Source organism: Bemisia tabaci, chromosome 6 (genome assembly GCF_918797505.1).
Source record: "Bemisia tabaci chromosome 6, PGI_BMITA_v3".
Lineage (NCBI taxonomy): Eukaryota > Metazoa > Arthropoda > Insecta > Hemiptera > Aleyrodidae > Bemisia > Bemisia tabaci.
In genome coordinates this window covers 27,198,806-27,216,129 of record NC_092798.1, presented here as the reverse complement: position 1 = coordinate 27,216,129, position 17,324 = coordinate 27,198,806, and the positions used below count along the sequence as shown (strand labels likewise).

General features: G+C 36.3%; 1 protein-coding gene across 1 annotated transcript in view; it reads left to right on the top strand.

The window, feature by feature from the left end:
* LOC109033586 (uncharacterized) overlaps positions 1–16,791 on the top strand; it is a 37,266-nt gene extending 20,475 nt beyond the window's left edge. Inside the window, exons 3-8 of the mRNA XM_019046262.2 lie at positions 8,488–8,546; positions 9,274–9,430; positions 10,430–10,610; positions 11,604–11,763; positions 12,468–12,619; positions 13,654–16,791. Of these exons, the coding sequence (XP_018901807.1) occupies positions 8,488–8,546; positions 9,274–9,430; positions 10,430–10,610; positions 11,604–11,763; positions 12,468–12,619; positions 13,654–13,662 (718 nt within the window). The 3' untranslated portion in view covers positions 13,663–16,791. The remainder of the gene's footprint in view (positions 1–8,487; positions 8,547–9,273; positions 9,431–10,429; positions 10,611–11,603; positions 11,764–12,467; positions 12,620–13,653) is intronic.
* The last annotated feature ends 533 nt before the right edge of the window (positions 16,792–17,324 follow it).

Below are 17,324 nucleotides of genomic sequence, written 5' to 3'. Positions count from 1 at the left end.
TTGATACTCGATGGAAATTCGCGAGTTTTCCGAGGGCAGTTTGACAGCGGTGGAGGAGCATGCCCGCCACGGCGGGTTTTTCTTGAGGAGCTGAAGAAAAGCGTTACTGTGTTTTTGCGCGTGGTCGGGGTTGGCTCAGCCACCAGCTCCGCGCAACCCCTTTCCCGCATGCGACCAGCAGCGCAGCCTCCCGGTGCCGCCGCGCCGCCTGCCGGCTCCCCATGACTTTAATGATGATGAGTTTCCCGCGCTACCCCTTCCTTTTAGCAAACGAATCATCCACTGTCCTCTTAACTACAGGAATTACTGATCACAGTCAATTACTCGCCAAATTCCACCAAATATTCTTCATTTACTTTCACAATTAGTTGGTAAGCGTCTGGGTAAAGCTTCGAAAGCTGAAAATTTCAAGAATTAAGGGAATATATCATGAGAATTGTTGATATCGATCCAAAAACCCGGGTTTCTTTTAAATTTTTTAGCATGTCGTATGCCAAGCCGACCCTGGACCCGATAAGGAATTGGTTCCTTAGCACCGTGTTGAGCAAACGCTATGCTAGATATCTTGTGCATTTCACTTGGGGAGTGCATTTCACTTCCCAGCCTGTCTCGACTCCAAAAAACCCGATTGATATGGAAAAGAAGTGAGGCTCACTCCTTCACGCCACAAAAAAAATAGATTTAGCTCCGTACTAATGTCACTCAATTTCATTTTTCTGGAGGAAAATAATCAGCCCCGGGGAAAAATGCACCCTGGATTTCCCTCCAGGACTTTTAACTGTGAAATATCGTATACTTGATTAACAGCACTTCTTAAATGCGGCTCCAAAAATATTTTCAACTTTGATAGGTTTTTTAGGGGGGAGGGGGGGGGGGGGGTTCGTTTAAGTTATTACTCCTATCTCCGTATATTTCTCAGGCTCCAGTACGGTTTGTTTCTGAAAAAAGCTCTCCGTTAGCACGGTGAAGATATACCTACATAAGACTTTCTTTAATTCTGGAAAATATATGGCGTCAGATTCGTATCTGAAAAGTGCAAATGTGTCTTTCGATGATCTCGTTTGATCATTTGCATAAATAATGTCAAAATCATGCCCGTCGCGTTCAGCTTTTGCAAAATGAGTCGTGTTCGATTTGTATCATTTAAGGGACTCGCGCACGGTTGAAAATCAGTTTTCAAAATCAACGCTTTTACAAGAGGTAAATTTTTTCATCACACCTGCTGTGACTGACGTAAATTCATCGTAATTTTTATCTAATTGGGGACCCGGCCCCTGTAAATCAGAAACAAATAGCATGATTTAGTCCCATCGCTGGAATAATCCTGATACTACCTTTCTCACCAGTTTTCCGTGATCATCAATGCCATCTTCTCGCCTGTCAAAAAACCGAGGTCTATCCAGTTACGTTGCAAACTGAATCATTTTCCTGTAATTTCCAGTCAAAGACTTTCCTCTGCGAGTAATTATTTTTCCCCCTCAAAAGTATTGTGCATCACAGAAGCCGGAAAAGTTTTGAAAATAACTCTTCGATTACTGACGTAACGTTGACTTTGGTTTTTTCCAGGAACGGAAATATTGATCGAGCAATTTCAGTGTTATCTACGTACACTAGGAATACACACGCATAGATGTATGTAGATTTATTACAGGTAAAATTGCACGAAAATTACGTTCAGCAGCAAGTCAAAAATGTCTGAAATTCACTTCGTAGCGTTCGATTTAATTTGCGTAGTTTGTATCACGCTCTTTCAAATTTACTGCGTTTACGGGGGGCTTTGTTTAAAATGAGTCACCGGCAATCAAATTTTCCCTGAAAGAGAGTAAGAAAACCGAACTTAAATTAATAAAAAGGGTTAACCATCACACATCCTTCTTACGTACAATTTCAATTCATTCAAAGCACGTTGTTTCAAGAAATCAGGAGAGAAAAAAAAAAGAGAACGCTTGAATACTATTGACATTGTACATCGGAAACGCGATATTTTTTCTCTTTTTTTTTCTTGTACGTAGATCAGGTTATTTTACGTCTTTTTCTCTCTACAAACCTTTTTTCTAACGATTGAGAGTAACTGCGGATGCGATGAGTTTGGAAAGAAGCATCATACGGACTACGCATACGCAAATCGTATACGTGAAGGAGTTGAATTTTAACAATTTCTCGTGTGATAAACGTGTTGTTTGTGCTATCTCGATAACGATCATCCAGAGAGAAAACTCAACACAAAAGTTTGGTTAATACGGGAAGTTTGACTCAAAATAACCTAAGCCATCGGTTGACTGGGGGTTCCTAGTCCCTCCATAGTTTTCTGCGCCAAAGTCACCGAAACCCATACCAAAATCGACACAAAATTTGGATTGGTTCGTGTTTTACCAAATCATCATGGTGATATCAACCAAAAGAAACACTAGAACACAAATATTTTTATAAGCCTATTTTGTGCTATAGATCCATTTCTCTTTTAGTTTTTTTTTTTTTTTTTTTTTTTTTTTTTTTTTTTAGTTTTCGCTGCAAAATATTGGCCGTGTTTTTCTCAATATTTCAGAGAATAAACACGCCTAACTTAATCACACGTCGTCCGCGGCTGAAACAAAACATGGATCCGTCACACCCGCGTTTAAGTATCCAATTGAGCAGCTCGGCTCGGGGGAATTTTCCGAATTTGAAAACGGTCCCCTGCTTTTTGACAGGTGCGGCTCGACGTGACGGTGCAGGCGGATCGCAACGTCTGCGACAGTTTTTTTGTCAGGTCGCGGTGCAATGACTGAATTCACCCGGACGCGTTGCCCGATTTCAAACTTTCATCCAGGCTGTTTCGCTGCCACCGGAACAATACGGACAATCATCCGAGCAGAGTCGTGATTTTAAGGCTGCTTTTTCCTCGTAGAGAACACTATTCTCCCTCTACATTTTTCCTGATGAGTCCTTGTATGGACGTAATCGTTGCCACAAAACTTTACAAGCAGGAAAGTGTACCTGTCGCAGGCAAATAGCAAAATCAGGCACTTTGTCAAATGCCTAGGCAAATAGTCAAATATTCTAACTTAGATTAAAATTCCGATTCTTTTCCTAACTTCAGACAAAATAATTCATCGCTCCTAAAAGAAAAAATTCTCAGTAAAAATTTGCACACATAATAGTATTTCAAACAGTTCTTAGCTCCTGAAGAGACGTACTGATGTTGACATTTTCAGCAGGTTGTAAAATACAGAGTTTTTGGAATTTCAACATTTGAAAATATGAGAGGCAATTGAAGAGGAAGAGACCAAAAGAGTTCGTAGGTTTGATGAGTTATTTTCCCAAAAATAGTGAAAAATCGTGAGCTCTTCGCCATAAATTCATAACATTTTGTGGACCGTCAAAATTTGACTATCAGCCTAGGCATTTGACAAAATGCCTGATTTCACTTTTTGCCTGCGACATACCTAAAGTGATCTGCTTCATTTCCGAAGTGCATAAACCTCGCTAACAGAAACGGACATATTCTGTTATGATGAGGCGTTTTTCTCATCGAAAGGTTATTTTGATTTTTCCCCCTCTTTTTGTTTCACAAATTTTAAATTATTAAGGATTCCAGCTAGGAAAAATGAATGGAGAATTTGCAGGTGTCTGAACTTCACTAAAAAAAAACACATTGGATCTAGAGTCCAGATTCTGAAAAACATCGACAAGAAAAAGTACTCTTGATTCAATCAGAATCTAGCGTAAATCAAGAACCAAGCCTCTGAATTTAAGCGGATTTCGTTTTGATTCAAGCAAAAATCCGATTGAATCAAGAGTATTTTTTCTTGTCAATGTTTTCAAGAGTCTGGACTCTAGATCCAATGTGTTTTTTTCTCCAGTGTAATTTGTTGAATTACGTGTTTGTGAAAACTATTGAGAGAACTGAGCAGAAGGACGCGTTTGGTTCATAAATTGAACACTTATTGGAGGAGATACGACAAAATGATCTAATCCGCTAAAATACATGTGTGAAATGCCGCTAGGCGACGTCACTAGGCGGTGCATTTTCCCACTTTTAAATCTAATTTCATACCATTTCCCACTTCAGAAAAAAATTATAAAAATACTACGAAATCAACTTCTTAAACATTTTTACTTGAAGCAATAAAAAATTGCGTGCAAATCATACGACAAAGTTAGGATGACACGAACTTTGGGTGAAAGGCTCAATTCCACGGTATTGTAGTACTGAGTGATGACGTCCTGAGATACTCAGGAGAAAGCTGGAAATGTCAGAGAATCATTCCAACCCTGAAAAGTCAGGGAATTCTGATGCGGTACCTTGAAATTTTTTCTTCCTGTCAAATCATTTCATTTGTTCAGTTTCGCGCTGAAAAGAATGTCACGAAAATTTTTTTTTTCGAAGTATCGTGGCTGATAAAGTTAGGATATTTTATGTTTAAACACTCTGAAAAATCAGGGAAAGGTCAAGGAGTTTTGTAATCTGAGAACAATTTTCAGCCTGATAAAAGAAAAACGCAAGGTTTGCCGGAATGATTTATTAATTCGCTTTTAAAATCACTCGTTTCCTACCTCTGTAAGTATTTATTCAGGATTTCGAGTCAGATCCTAAGGTGCCCGTAAAAAATGTTTTGAGCAGTGACGTGGAGTATTTGGCGATGTATCGATTGATCTGCCATTTAAATTATGGAAGAGGATCGATCAACAGGGTGTTCGCCACGAACACTTTAGTAATCGATTCTTTACAACAGCTTCAAATCGGAAAAATCGATAATCAATCATAATCGCCTCGCCACTGGCTCTTGTAAGTGTTCGAAATGAAACATTTGTAAAATCAGCATCAGGGGAGACCGTTTTGGCTAGCTGCTTCAATTAATTAATCGAGTTTCATCCAAAGGCAGCGTTATTAATTACGACAATATTTTTACAGCAATCGTCCAATTTTAAGATTAGTGTTTCAAGCACAAGTTGAATCATTTAGTGCAATATCAAAATTCGTAAGGTAAATTTCTTATTCATCAACGCCGCAGCTGTTTTCTCGCTATTTCATCAAGTTATCTCAGAAAATTGAACTTTCCCCCCCTTCTTTCTCCTTTTCTTGTTTCTAAATTCGCAATATCTGGTTCTGAGAAACGCCATCGAAGAATTCATCGGTTGTTTTTTGTATCAGGTGATTCTTGAGAATTAGCCCCTCGATGCAGTAATATTGTCCTCAACTCTCACCCTCCCCCTCTCCCCCTTTTTTTTTAAAAAAAAAAAACTGCATGCTCCCTTTCCCATAACTCTGTCTCATCAAGAACCCCTCTTATTGATATATTTCGTATCCTTGCTCGTCGTGTCCTTGTTGATCAGCAGTTATTTGTTCCAACAGTGGCGAGGCGTGAATGATCGATTATCGATATTTCCTTCCATTGGTGAAGGATCGATTATTAAGGTGTTTCTTGTGAACACCCTGTTTCTCGATCCTTTCCCATAGGTTTGAACGGCAGATCAATCGATATATCGCAAAGCATACCACGCCACTGGATTCACCACGGTTGAGTCGGAAAACTTAAGTAATCGATTTTCTTAAAGCAAGTCGGGAGTAATTTAGGAGCAATTAAAAAATGGCAAAAATGGAGTGAATGTTGCAACGTTGCTTAGTTCATCCGCGCCCTTCCTCAACACACTCGTGTCGCGCTGTGCAAAACGTCGCAAAAAAAAGAACTTGATGGGCATTCTACTAGGCCGTAATTTTTATTGTGAAATGTCATTTTAAAATACTGTAGGGCTCTTTCAGAACACCATTTCCGAATCATTTTTGCCGGCAGTGTTTCCGTATAGTTAACTCTACCAGTAACTTTGAGCTGCTGTCATATTCCATACGTTAGTATTTGTATATTATCGTGGTAATACTCGTAGTTGTAAGTTTACTCTATTAAGAATGAAATAAACGGCTGATTGACAACTTGCATTATTATTATTATTCGCTCAGTTATGATCAGTAGTTAACTATGCGGGTGCAATTTTCACTCATTGTCAGATTTATGGAAGGAACCTGAAAATCATTCAAAACTGACATCCATTTTTAATTGAAGTTCATCCCCCCCTCCCCCTCCCAAGTTTCGCATAGTCAAATTTTGAATATTCATAATTTCCAAAATCACCGCCGATGCTCATCTGATGTGTTCGTTCCTCTTCTTTAGGAAGCGTTCAAAAATACAGCGTGCGCATCAGAACTCTTTGATTTTTTGGTTTTTGGTTTTCGGTTTTCGGTTTTCCTCAATGCATTCTAACCAGAACCAGGGAAATAATTGTGAGAGAGGAATGACGTATTGATGTTTCATCTCTTCAGCTCATCAACAGTTTTTTTAAGACTTTTACCTTTTCGACGTTTTACGTTTTAAATGATTGACGTTCGTAAAGTTACGGACGTAATTTCACGGACGTCATCCCCTGTGTAAGTCCACAGAATGATTTCTCCAAAATAAGTGTCATCTGTCTAGTGACAAATGGCATTTTCACCGCGAGGCGTGTTTCAATTTGCCCGGTGATTTTTGGATTAACATCGCACAAATCTATAAGCTCCTTAACCCTTTATTGTAAAGGGTTGCATGAAAGCAACAAATAGTTTTCAGCTTTATTTCTATGCTGGAGTATTAAATTGACTCAAAGCAAAAAATGTTTTTTTGGGAGCATTATAAGTCTGATCTCCTAACTTTAAAAGAAACTACAACGATCGATTCCAACTGACTCTACTGTCGAAAAAATACTGTACAATGTAGATTTTCTGTCCAAAATCAACGATTAGCTCATGCAACAAAGGGTTAAACCATTTTTACTGATTTGTGAAATTCGACTGTCCAAACTTGATTCTGTCAGGCACAACTGCCCCAAAAACTGACAAATCCTGCGTGTGCCATTTGTGCGGCAGTTCCAAAAACGGAGTTATCTAGTTCCGATAAATCTGACAGCATCGCAGTCACGTTTTGACCCAATTAAACGGAGCAGAAAATTTCCGTGGTTGTAAACAAAAGCGAAGAAAAAAAGCTCGGGGGAATCTAGCCCTCGCCATACTCCGTGCCCTGATAGTTTAAAATTAAATAATACGAAAGAACAAAAAAAGTAAAAGTTGGGAAAAAAGCAAAAAGTGGAACTGCCGGCGGCCTTCCCGCTCATCAGGTGTGTTATGAAAGAATCCAGCTAATTCTGTGCATTCACCTCAAATATGCCGAACTTCTAATTCGATGAAATCCAATCGGTAGCGTTTTGGTCTGCTGTCGTTCTTGCTGCCGTGTTACCAAAAACAGTAGTAACGCCTAACTTTTCGAATTTGGGTTTTGTTCAAAATTCGATCGAAGTTTTCGTTCAAATTTCGTTTTAATCGAATTTAAATCAACTGACTGACTCATCCAAGAGCACAAAATTCGTATTTTTGTAATGGAACGAGTTATTACAAAGCATCAAAATGCACGTCACCAGAGCAATCCGAAGGATAAGGTACTGTTTTTGTCGGGAGGAAATGAGAAAAGAAACTTCACTTGAAACTTATCGTTTTGTCGCGGAGAATTTTTTTTTAAACCTTACACCTAAACAGCGCAGTGCAACGAAAACATTGAAATAATTTTGCAATCCAGTGCAATGGAATGGATATATTTTCACAGTATGTCATCAATATTTTCCAATTTTAAGCGATCAATAAAATGAGTTGGTTGGTGCATTTGTGAGAGAGTTAGATAAGTAATTTGCATTGCAAAATAAAATTGCTCCAATGAATGAGAGGAGCCCCTTCAATCAGTGAAAAGACTACATGCAAATCTTCCCGATACAGAAACCGTAATTTTACCCTTTAATTGCAATTTATTGCGACTTGTGTTTGGTTACAGATTATTCGTATTGATATTTAGACATCGTATATCGATGGCCAAAGCTCAAAACCACGTATCTTAATTTACGACGTGGCAGACTTTCTGTCATACTTTATTTTTTCTTTGGCAAGCTACTCAACGTAATTTCTTGGAAATTTCCTTGATTTTTCAAATGTCAGCAGATTATTTTGTAGAAATTTCAAGCGACAATGTTGAAATGCTTTTCTTCGAGAAAATAAAATAGGAGCGAACATTTTAAAACACCGCAATGGAGTTGCGTGGTTTCGTACTCTAGCCATCGATACAGTGGCGAGGCGTGAATGATCGATTATCGATACTTCCTTATTTGAATCTATGGTAAAGAATCGATTATTAAGGATTATGAACAGGGTGTTCGCTGCGAACATCCTGTTCATCGATCCTTTTTCATAGGTTTGAATGGCAGATCAATCGATATATCGCAAAGCACGCCACGCCACTGCATCGATATAAATGTCAGCCATCATCAGCTAAGTATTACGTTGCTGGCTAAATTTTTGGAGGTGGTAAAGTTAGCGAAGGGCAAAAATTTTCATTTGTACCTACCCATTTTCGGAACCATGGATAACGTATCCTAGGCAAAATTCTGCGGTGAACAAGTGGTATTCATCGCAATTTTTTCTTTCTTTTGTTTCAGCAAACAAGCTGTTTTTGATGGGAAAAAAGCTATCAGAGGAGGCATTCCATTCGTATTTCGTGAGTATCTCCTTTATTTTAACATCTCTAGCTGTCGGTTATGTAGTACCCAGCTTCTTTTTAGCGGGCCTTTTGAAATGGCACAAAACAAGGGCTTTCAACAAGGCACTAGATGGGGGTCGAAGCTTTTAATTTTTTTCATCCCATCTTGAGAAAAACCTAGCAAACCTTTTGTACGTTGTCAGAATACGTAAAGATGACGAACGTGGAAGAGCATAATTGTGTCATTTCAAAATCTCATCTGTTGTTACCAGCCTAAATTAATTGCTATGGATCTAAATCTGTTGGTGGTTGATACTTTAACTTGTTTGAACTATACTCAGAAGACTCTGTAAAACGATGGCTCAAAAGAATGCGTGATTATCTTCCTTGCGAAGTTCCAAAATTTCTGAACATATTTGATTTTTATAAAGGGGGGAAAAACTAAGTATTTACTTGAAATTCCCTTTGAATATTTTTAAATAAGTGGAGAAATTCACCACAAATCTCGGTTCTACCACTGGGTTTTGTGGCAGTTAGGCGTCGCAGAGCACCAGAGAGCGCTATGAAAGCGATTCTTATGCATGTAAAAAAATTCACCGAAATGTTTTAGAGAAAATATCGGTTACTTTAAGCATTAGCGGCGATTTGAGCCTCCTTTAAACCGCATTTTTAATATTGATTTTATCTTAGTAATACCTACCCATAGATTCGATTTTCATTTTATTGTTTTAATTGTATTCGACAGCACAATTCGGAGCATGGAATTATGGGCCTCAACATGGATTTGCCAGGATCGTTCGTTGGAATTTGGAGAAAGCGCCGGAAAGACTACAGAGTGGAGATGTAGAAGCTGTATTTTCTTTAATAGATTCCGACTACACGCATTCAATGTGGAATTACCCGTAAGTCTCCTTAACCGACTAAAGACAATTTCTTTCTCTGCCTCCTGGTTTTAGGTACCCATTGATATCTACAGCAAGGTTCGACTTTCTAAAAGAAAAAAATACAACAGCAATTCATAGGGGAATGTCAGGGAATTGAATTTTCCAAATTCTGTGGCAACCCTGAAAAACAACAAGGATATACTAGATTCATCGTAAATTCACTTACCTTGACAAACTAAAATTAAAAGTAAAAAGTTTTACAAATGTTCTTTCAAATGTGTTGTATCTTAATGTATCGTGATTCATCTTTAAAGAAATGACGGGAGGTGTGCGGGTCTATACTATCCGTTTACGCGGCAGTCGTTGTTGTGAGCCACGTCAAACTGCTATCACCAGTCGAAAACGCCTTCAATTTCGCACGATACTTCACCGCTCACACCAGAGTTAAAATATTTGTATCATGAATTGCCGTGCAGAATCCTCCACTCTTTGAACATTCATGAAGTATATTTTCTTACATTTAGTCAGAAAAACTTTCATGGAAACTGATATCATTATTGAGTATACTAAATGTATTTATTGTTCATCCTGGCCTTTATGTTTCCGTTCGCTGGGTTTTTGTATGAACATTGATCAGATACAGCTGGTAGATTTCATGTTATTACACAAATCCCATTCGATATTTTGATTTCCTAAATGAAGTTCACAGACTTGTTTCAATTTTCAGTGATGTGAAGGGAAAAAATATTTTGTATTTGATTTCATGTCCTCTGTGGCAGTTTTCATCATGATATCCTGAGAGCACGTGGCTCCAGGATTCCAATAATTAATTTGATTTAAATCTCCTTGTAAGTAATCAGTTTATCTTATGCCTCAAAGCTTTCAAGGACTGATCAGAATTGAATATCATTTGAAAGGAAGGTCTCTCCAAGTGTAAACATGTTTTTCGTTTAATTTTATTTTTAATCTTCACCCTAAGAATTTACGTAATAAACTTATCTTCTTTGTTCTCTTTAGGTTCCGTCTCACTTATAGATTAATTTTGAGGGAGAAAGAATTGCACTTCAATATTGGTGTGTATAATCCCAGCAAAGACTTGCCTTTTAGTTTTAATCTACTTCTTCATACATATTTCAAAGTTCCTGATGTAAGGCGTTGTCAAATCACCGGTCTATACGGTACAACATTCATTGATAAGGTTTGTACTTCCTTAATTTTGTTCATTTTTTATTTACACAGATTCTGATTCATGAGGCTAAGTCTCCATTTAGAAGGAGACCATCCACATTTTTTAAAAAGAAAGGGGAAAAGAGAGAGAAAATTAATGTAACGCGATAAGAGACATATATTTGAATCATAAAAACTAATTAGCCCCCGAACTCTCGAGAACAAATCGAACAAGTAAACAATGACTGAATGATTTCGAATTTATTAGGTAAATTAACGTTTCATCCAATATCTTAGTTTTATTTACTCTCTCTCCTATAGTGGATGCCCTCTACATCTTTCCTTTTTATAATAAAACTAAAAGTCTTTATTAGCCAAAAAGATGTTGGTTATCTTAAATGGAAGTGTAATTTTTCTGTAAAATCTAAATTCAACTATTTTCACTTTCATTAATTGTTATCAATCTGAGCAGTTCTGAAATCAGGTGTGTGGGTCTTATCAAGCTCTTATTAAGTATCCTTTTTAATTGGTTTCATAGGCTAATTATTGGTCATTTTTCTGCAATCGCATTATTTTCAGCTCTTTCCTCATTGAGCTTTTCGTTTCATCATTGGCTGCTTTTAATTTTGCCAGGAGATAACCATTTCCAGCCTCCACCCCCCATCCCCGCCACTGATTTGTAAAAAAATGCTGAAAGGCAATGCTCTTGCCCTTTATTTTGTGATCATTTCAATTCTTAAAAAATGATCCCAGTGAGTTCATAAATGTTCCATATTTAGTGTCCCTATACAGTATACATCATAACCACTCTCTTCTTTTATTTAAAATGTTATTTACAATGTTATTTTAATTATTAAAAATATTTTATATTTTATTTTTTTTTATTAGGGGGAAAAACAAAGAAATTTTGTAGGAGTCAAGTCAGCACTGAAAAAAGAAAGATCTTTATTTCATCACAATGTTAGGTGTCAACCTCTTTTTTCCAGTATGACAGAGTAACATTTATGTTTTCTCTTTTTTTCAGACTGTCGTTAGTAATCCCATGTACCAAGAGGGCCGAGAAGTTGTCATGATCGGAGAATGGACGGATAGAATATACCAAAATACACCGCATGAGCATGTTATCTCAAATGTCGTATCCGGGAGAAAAATGAGGATACAGAAGTATAATTTTCCAGACACAGGTAAATATTAGTTTTAAATTTTAATTATAATTATATCCAAGAGACATAGGCAACTAAGTAGACCCTCAAAATGAAAAGTAGCTTCAAAAGCATATTAAGCACATAATGTCACTCCTAAACGTACTATTTGTGTAGTCAGTGTAACATAAGTACTCTAAAATTTTCTCTATCTGCTAGCCTGTTTTTCTCGTTTATTAGCAACTTGAGGTCAGAAAACCTGATGTTCATGAACAACAAATCTGGCTTACTGTAATCGATCATCCTCATATACTTATGATAAAAATTGTTCTAAATGTGTAATTTATTTTTGTCTTTTTCTCTGAAAAAAGAGGGAAAAATAACTCCCGCAGGTTCTTCCCCCGAAAAAAACCGTCAAAAATTTGCCGACAGTTTAAACTTACCAGAAGAATCTGTTCTATAATGTCTCTATACGACTGGACAAAAGTCTGCATGTCCCAGGCACCAAACATTTTTTTCTGCCAATATTGGAGGCTGTTTTGACAGGAAACTAACTCAGATGAGTGCATAGGAACACCAAATTAACCAACACTGACAAGTTAACCGAAAGTGGAATAAGCTAAGAGAAAAGTATGACATGTTAGGTATGCAGCTTCTTGATTTATGTGGTAGCATTTATGTCTAAGTGTCCTTTAGCTCCATGGATACCCACAAACTTTTATCTTAAAACGTTTACCTTTTTTCAGTGGTTTGGAACCCCTGGATGGAAAAAGCCAAAGAAATGGCTGACTTTGGTGATGATGAATACCCAAACATGATATGCGTGGAGTGTGGGCATGTTTCCAGCCCTGTTATTTTGTTACCAGGAACTGCATTTGAAGCCAGTCAAATTCTGCAGGTATAGAATTTTATCAATAATTTAATCAATAAAAATGTGAATACGAAACAATTTTGTTATTGTGCTCATAATGTGAAATTGAAATGTGTATTCATGTGCTAAATATTTTTAAACATATTGTGGTACTATTGAAATAAACAAAAAAAAATGAGCAGCACTTGATTTGTAAAGCATTAGCATCTACTTTTTTGAACTAAGCATCTTTTTTAACTTGCAGTAATGCCCCGACTATCTTATACTTCAGTTATTGTCCCAATGGACTGAATGCTCAGCCAACAGCTGAAAAACCAAAAAATTGAATGCATAAAATGAATTACTAAAAAACTTGGAAGTGGACTGTATTAAGTTTTGCAGAGAGCAGCCTTCATTCGCTCTGAAGCCGGCTCTGCGTAGCTTGTAATGATAATCGAATCTTTGGTTGAAGAAAAGAAGTTAGCCCGCACAAGGGAAGGAGATTTTTGTGTAAAAATTTTACAGATATTTGGTTTTCGTGTTTTTTTTTTACCATTTAAATGACAATGCGTTACAACTACTGTTGTAAACAGAGCCTGAAATGACATCTGTATTCTCACTAATGGTGGTTTTTCAAACTTACATACATCTTTAGAAGAGGAAAGATGTCTGATGTGAGATATTGGTCAGTTTTCACCAAAATATTTTTTATTTCTTGAGGTATGAGCTTGAAAGCATTATTTTCCAGCGGCCCCTCATTTGTATCGAACACCAATGCAGGAAAAGCAAGAGGTAATCATTATCAAGAAAAGTGTGTAGTAAAGGGTTGAAACTGGTTAGTGAGGGGGTACAATTTTTCATTTTGAGAATCATGAAATGTACTGTATGGGTTCTTTTTACATTTTTGGCTAATTTTCATTCTTCTATTACTTAAAAACTGTGAAGATTGGAAAGAATTGGGCCGGTCCTGGAGACTGACAGATATATTCAAATGTTCGGACGAATTTAAAGAATTTGATAGGTATCATTATTATAATAGTCAAGGTATGCAATTACATTAAACAAACTGTTTTAAATTTCAGGTAATGTGAGTAGAGGGAGTAGCCAGACAGTTTGGCGAAGAACTAACCAAAATCGGTACTGTTGCTCATCGGCCATGGCTGTCAATAAACAACATGAGTGCCTGCTGTTTTTCTGACAAGTCACATCACAAAAAAGGTTGCACAATTTGTTCGCTCAATTTGTAAAGATCATTCCAAAAATCTTATCATTGTCTATTCGAGGCTGAACATTTGTTTTAACCAATTAGGCTGTCCCCCAATTTAACCATTGTTTTTTAATGTCTCTTTTTTTCTTTTTTTTTAGATAATCTAATCCGCTTTTTATTCCATTACTTTACTTTTAAAGATAATCACAAATTATAGTGAGTTTTCTTTTAAAAGTCGATCGGTACTAATGGCAAATGCATGTAAATATATAAAGAGAGAACAGGAAAATGTTTTCTAAACAATACCTCCCAGAAAATACTTTGTCAGAAAATTGTTTTAAGTGTCAGAAATTTTAAAAAGTGCTGTTGGGAAAAAAATCAATTGTATGTTTGTCAAAACCAATTGACAATATGCCTAACATGAAGCAACTCAAAGGCATCATGAATCTTCGGAAATTTTTGCCTTGATTGAAAAATGTTTCTGTGAACTCCACTATCACTGCCATTTGAACTTTTACTCGGTTAACTCTTAAGTGGCTTTGAAAATTTACATCTGTGATCAGAATGAAAGGCTCAGATTTTCTTTATCTCCTCTACTATAAAATTTAATCATGGTACACTCCAGTCTTCCATCACCTCAAATTTTTTGTACAAATAATTTTGGTCTCTATTGAGTCAATTGTTCAAGGTTAGACCCACCGTAAGTTATCTAATGTTTTCCTGTGAAAACTTGAATGAGGCACTACATATTTCCAAAATTTATCAGTAAGCTTTTACTTTTTTAGTACTTTCTCTTTTACTAACATAATCTCATCACAGCCAAAAATTTTAGCCAGATATTTTTAAGTCTTACTTTAAATCGTTTATGAAAGCCTGTGGAAGCAAGAGGTAGAGACTTATTTATAAACTTCACGTTGAATTTTCCAAAGTTGTTGATTTGTTAACCTCATTTTGTTGTTATGTTCATTTTTTTAATTTTCCGTACACTTCCTTACAATGAAAAAAATAAGCCAGTTGATCAACTGCATAAATTGTCATCTCGAAAGAGCGTATCTCATCTGTGCTGTTTCATTATTTCTCCGAACATTTTATTTTTTCATAGGGAAACTGTCGCATAAATCAGTCTGAAAATTTCAGAGTCTTTTTATCTGACGACTGAATGTAAATAAAAACCATTAGTAACTTAAAAAATGCATGTGACGTCTCTTATGAACAAATAAAATGTAAGTTAGATATACTGAAAAAGTGCAATCTAGATTTATTCCTTTGTGGAGGAGACGACAAAATCTCTGCACAACGCTACATTCAGGTGGGCTCACTTTTTGTATTTGAACTTCCTCATGATTCCACTTGAGTCTATTTCCCTACACTTGGCTCTCTGGGGTTTTAATTTTAAGAATACTGAACTACAAAGTTCTGTACTTACATAATTTTCTATTACTTAATGATTTTAGGTTGCCTATTCTTTCATCTGCTTGGCAACTTAATTTAAAACAAATTACAAATTGGAAACTGTAAAAAATGTATCATGCAGTAGGTTAATCTGTTCCTAAATGATGACTGGGAACCAGCTGTTGCTCACCCCAGATTTATGGTTGTTGAAATTATTGCTTATTTTAACAACTAATATTATAGATCATGGAAGGAAAAGAAGCCTTGCTCTCCTATTTCAATTCAAGTCCGGTTTTAGCGTTGTTCTAACCCAGAACTGTATTTTTTTTTTTTTTTTCAGCCAACTTAAATTTTATCCATACATGCATGTGTGTATGTAGTCTTCTTGTGCCACTATAGGATTAATAAGATCCTGGCAATGAAAATCGTGGTGCAAGTGTACAAATTTAAGAAATCTCCAAACTGTTGAAATTTTTATCTCCCCGAGACTAAAAGGAAGCACTTGATCGTGTAATTGTATCCTTCATATTGATGATTGCACTTCGTTCTCGTTCAGATTGTGTTTTTGTGACTGATCTACATAACTAAGATGCTTGGAATGAAATAAATGAGGCTAGTGATAGGAGGGTTAGGTTAATCTTCTGATAGTCTTCATCATAAAATATGTCAACACTTTAGTCTTACACTGAAAAAAAAATTAATTAGCCCCAAGAAGCTAAGTTCTCATTTTTCTTCAGGTTTGACGCAAGTTGATTCTCCTTACACCGAGGCTGCTGATCATTGTCACTTGCTTAGCACTCTTTCATCAAGAAATGAAACACTTGGACTAACCAAGAATCCCTGAAAGAGAGGCAGGATTTAATTAGGACCTTTTGGAATGTTTTTTAACCGTTTCTGTTGGAAGACCTAGAGAAGATAGTTCATTGTTAATTATACCTATTAGGTTAATAGGAAAAATCGAAGAGTTTGCTCATAGAAGGGTATATTGAAAAATTGGTCTTAGTTTCAAAAATTAATCATACAGCATCTTCGAAAACACATCATGTTTTTATGATGATTCTTTGCTCCCAAGTGAAATTAGAGAATAAAATGTGCGCAGCCGCTTTCTTAAAGCTTCAAATGCGTTTTGCTCGAAGTAGAGGTTTTTCAAAGACACCCTCTGGGCAAACTCTTCAATTGTAATTACATATTTCAACACAGCTCAATGGCCTTTAACTAAATGTGAAAATGTGAAGAACTGAAATCTGCTCCGCAATTCCTTTGTGATGAAAGTGATTCACATGTTCATCTACCTAAATCTTAGAAGCCCAAACTGGTATTTGGCACCTGCGTAGTGTGAATGATCAACTCTTTTTAATCATGGAATTTATTAATCTGCCTCATTAAATGTATGTGTTTATCAGGGATTGAGGAGCTGTACCTATCCGTCTTTGGAAAATACCAATTATCGTTTTGGGTAAAATGAATTTCTTAGCAATAGTGTACATAGCATTTGTAGCAATATTACCTACATGTAAATGATCTATGAAATTCCTTCAAGTGTACCTTGAATATTGTTTTTATTTTTAGCCATCAATTTGTTTGTAAAGTAATTTAAATTAAATACACTGTCTGTTTTTTACTCTTTGGTACCAGTGACCCATTATTTCCAGTCAAAAATACAACAGTGTTCTTGTCTTGATAGGAATAATTTAAGCAGAAGGGAGCCAAGGCAATCAGTGTTATGAAACCATACATCTTTATCTTCAAACGAATGCCTTGAGTAGCGAATATCTTTTGTTTTTCTACAAAAAAATGTTTAATTTTATAAGAAAGCATTTGAATGAATTTTATTACTCTGCATATATTTAGTATTTTTAAAGCAAACAAGTTGCAAGATTTCGAAAACACTGCTATTATTTTGTTTTCCTTCTGCCAAATGTAATCCAAGTGATGTATCATCATCTATATCAATATCCAGGGATTCCTGATTCCCGTCTTGATCAAAATCATAATATTGGATGTCTGCACCCCTTTAGAGGAAAAAGAACAGTTGGTCAATAGGCTGTAAGTCAACCACTGAGAGCAAAGAATGAATCTTCCATTCCCCGAGGAGCAATTCTGAACAGATATCAGTTGACGCACTTTGGTATCCTCTTAACTTTGTTTCTTACA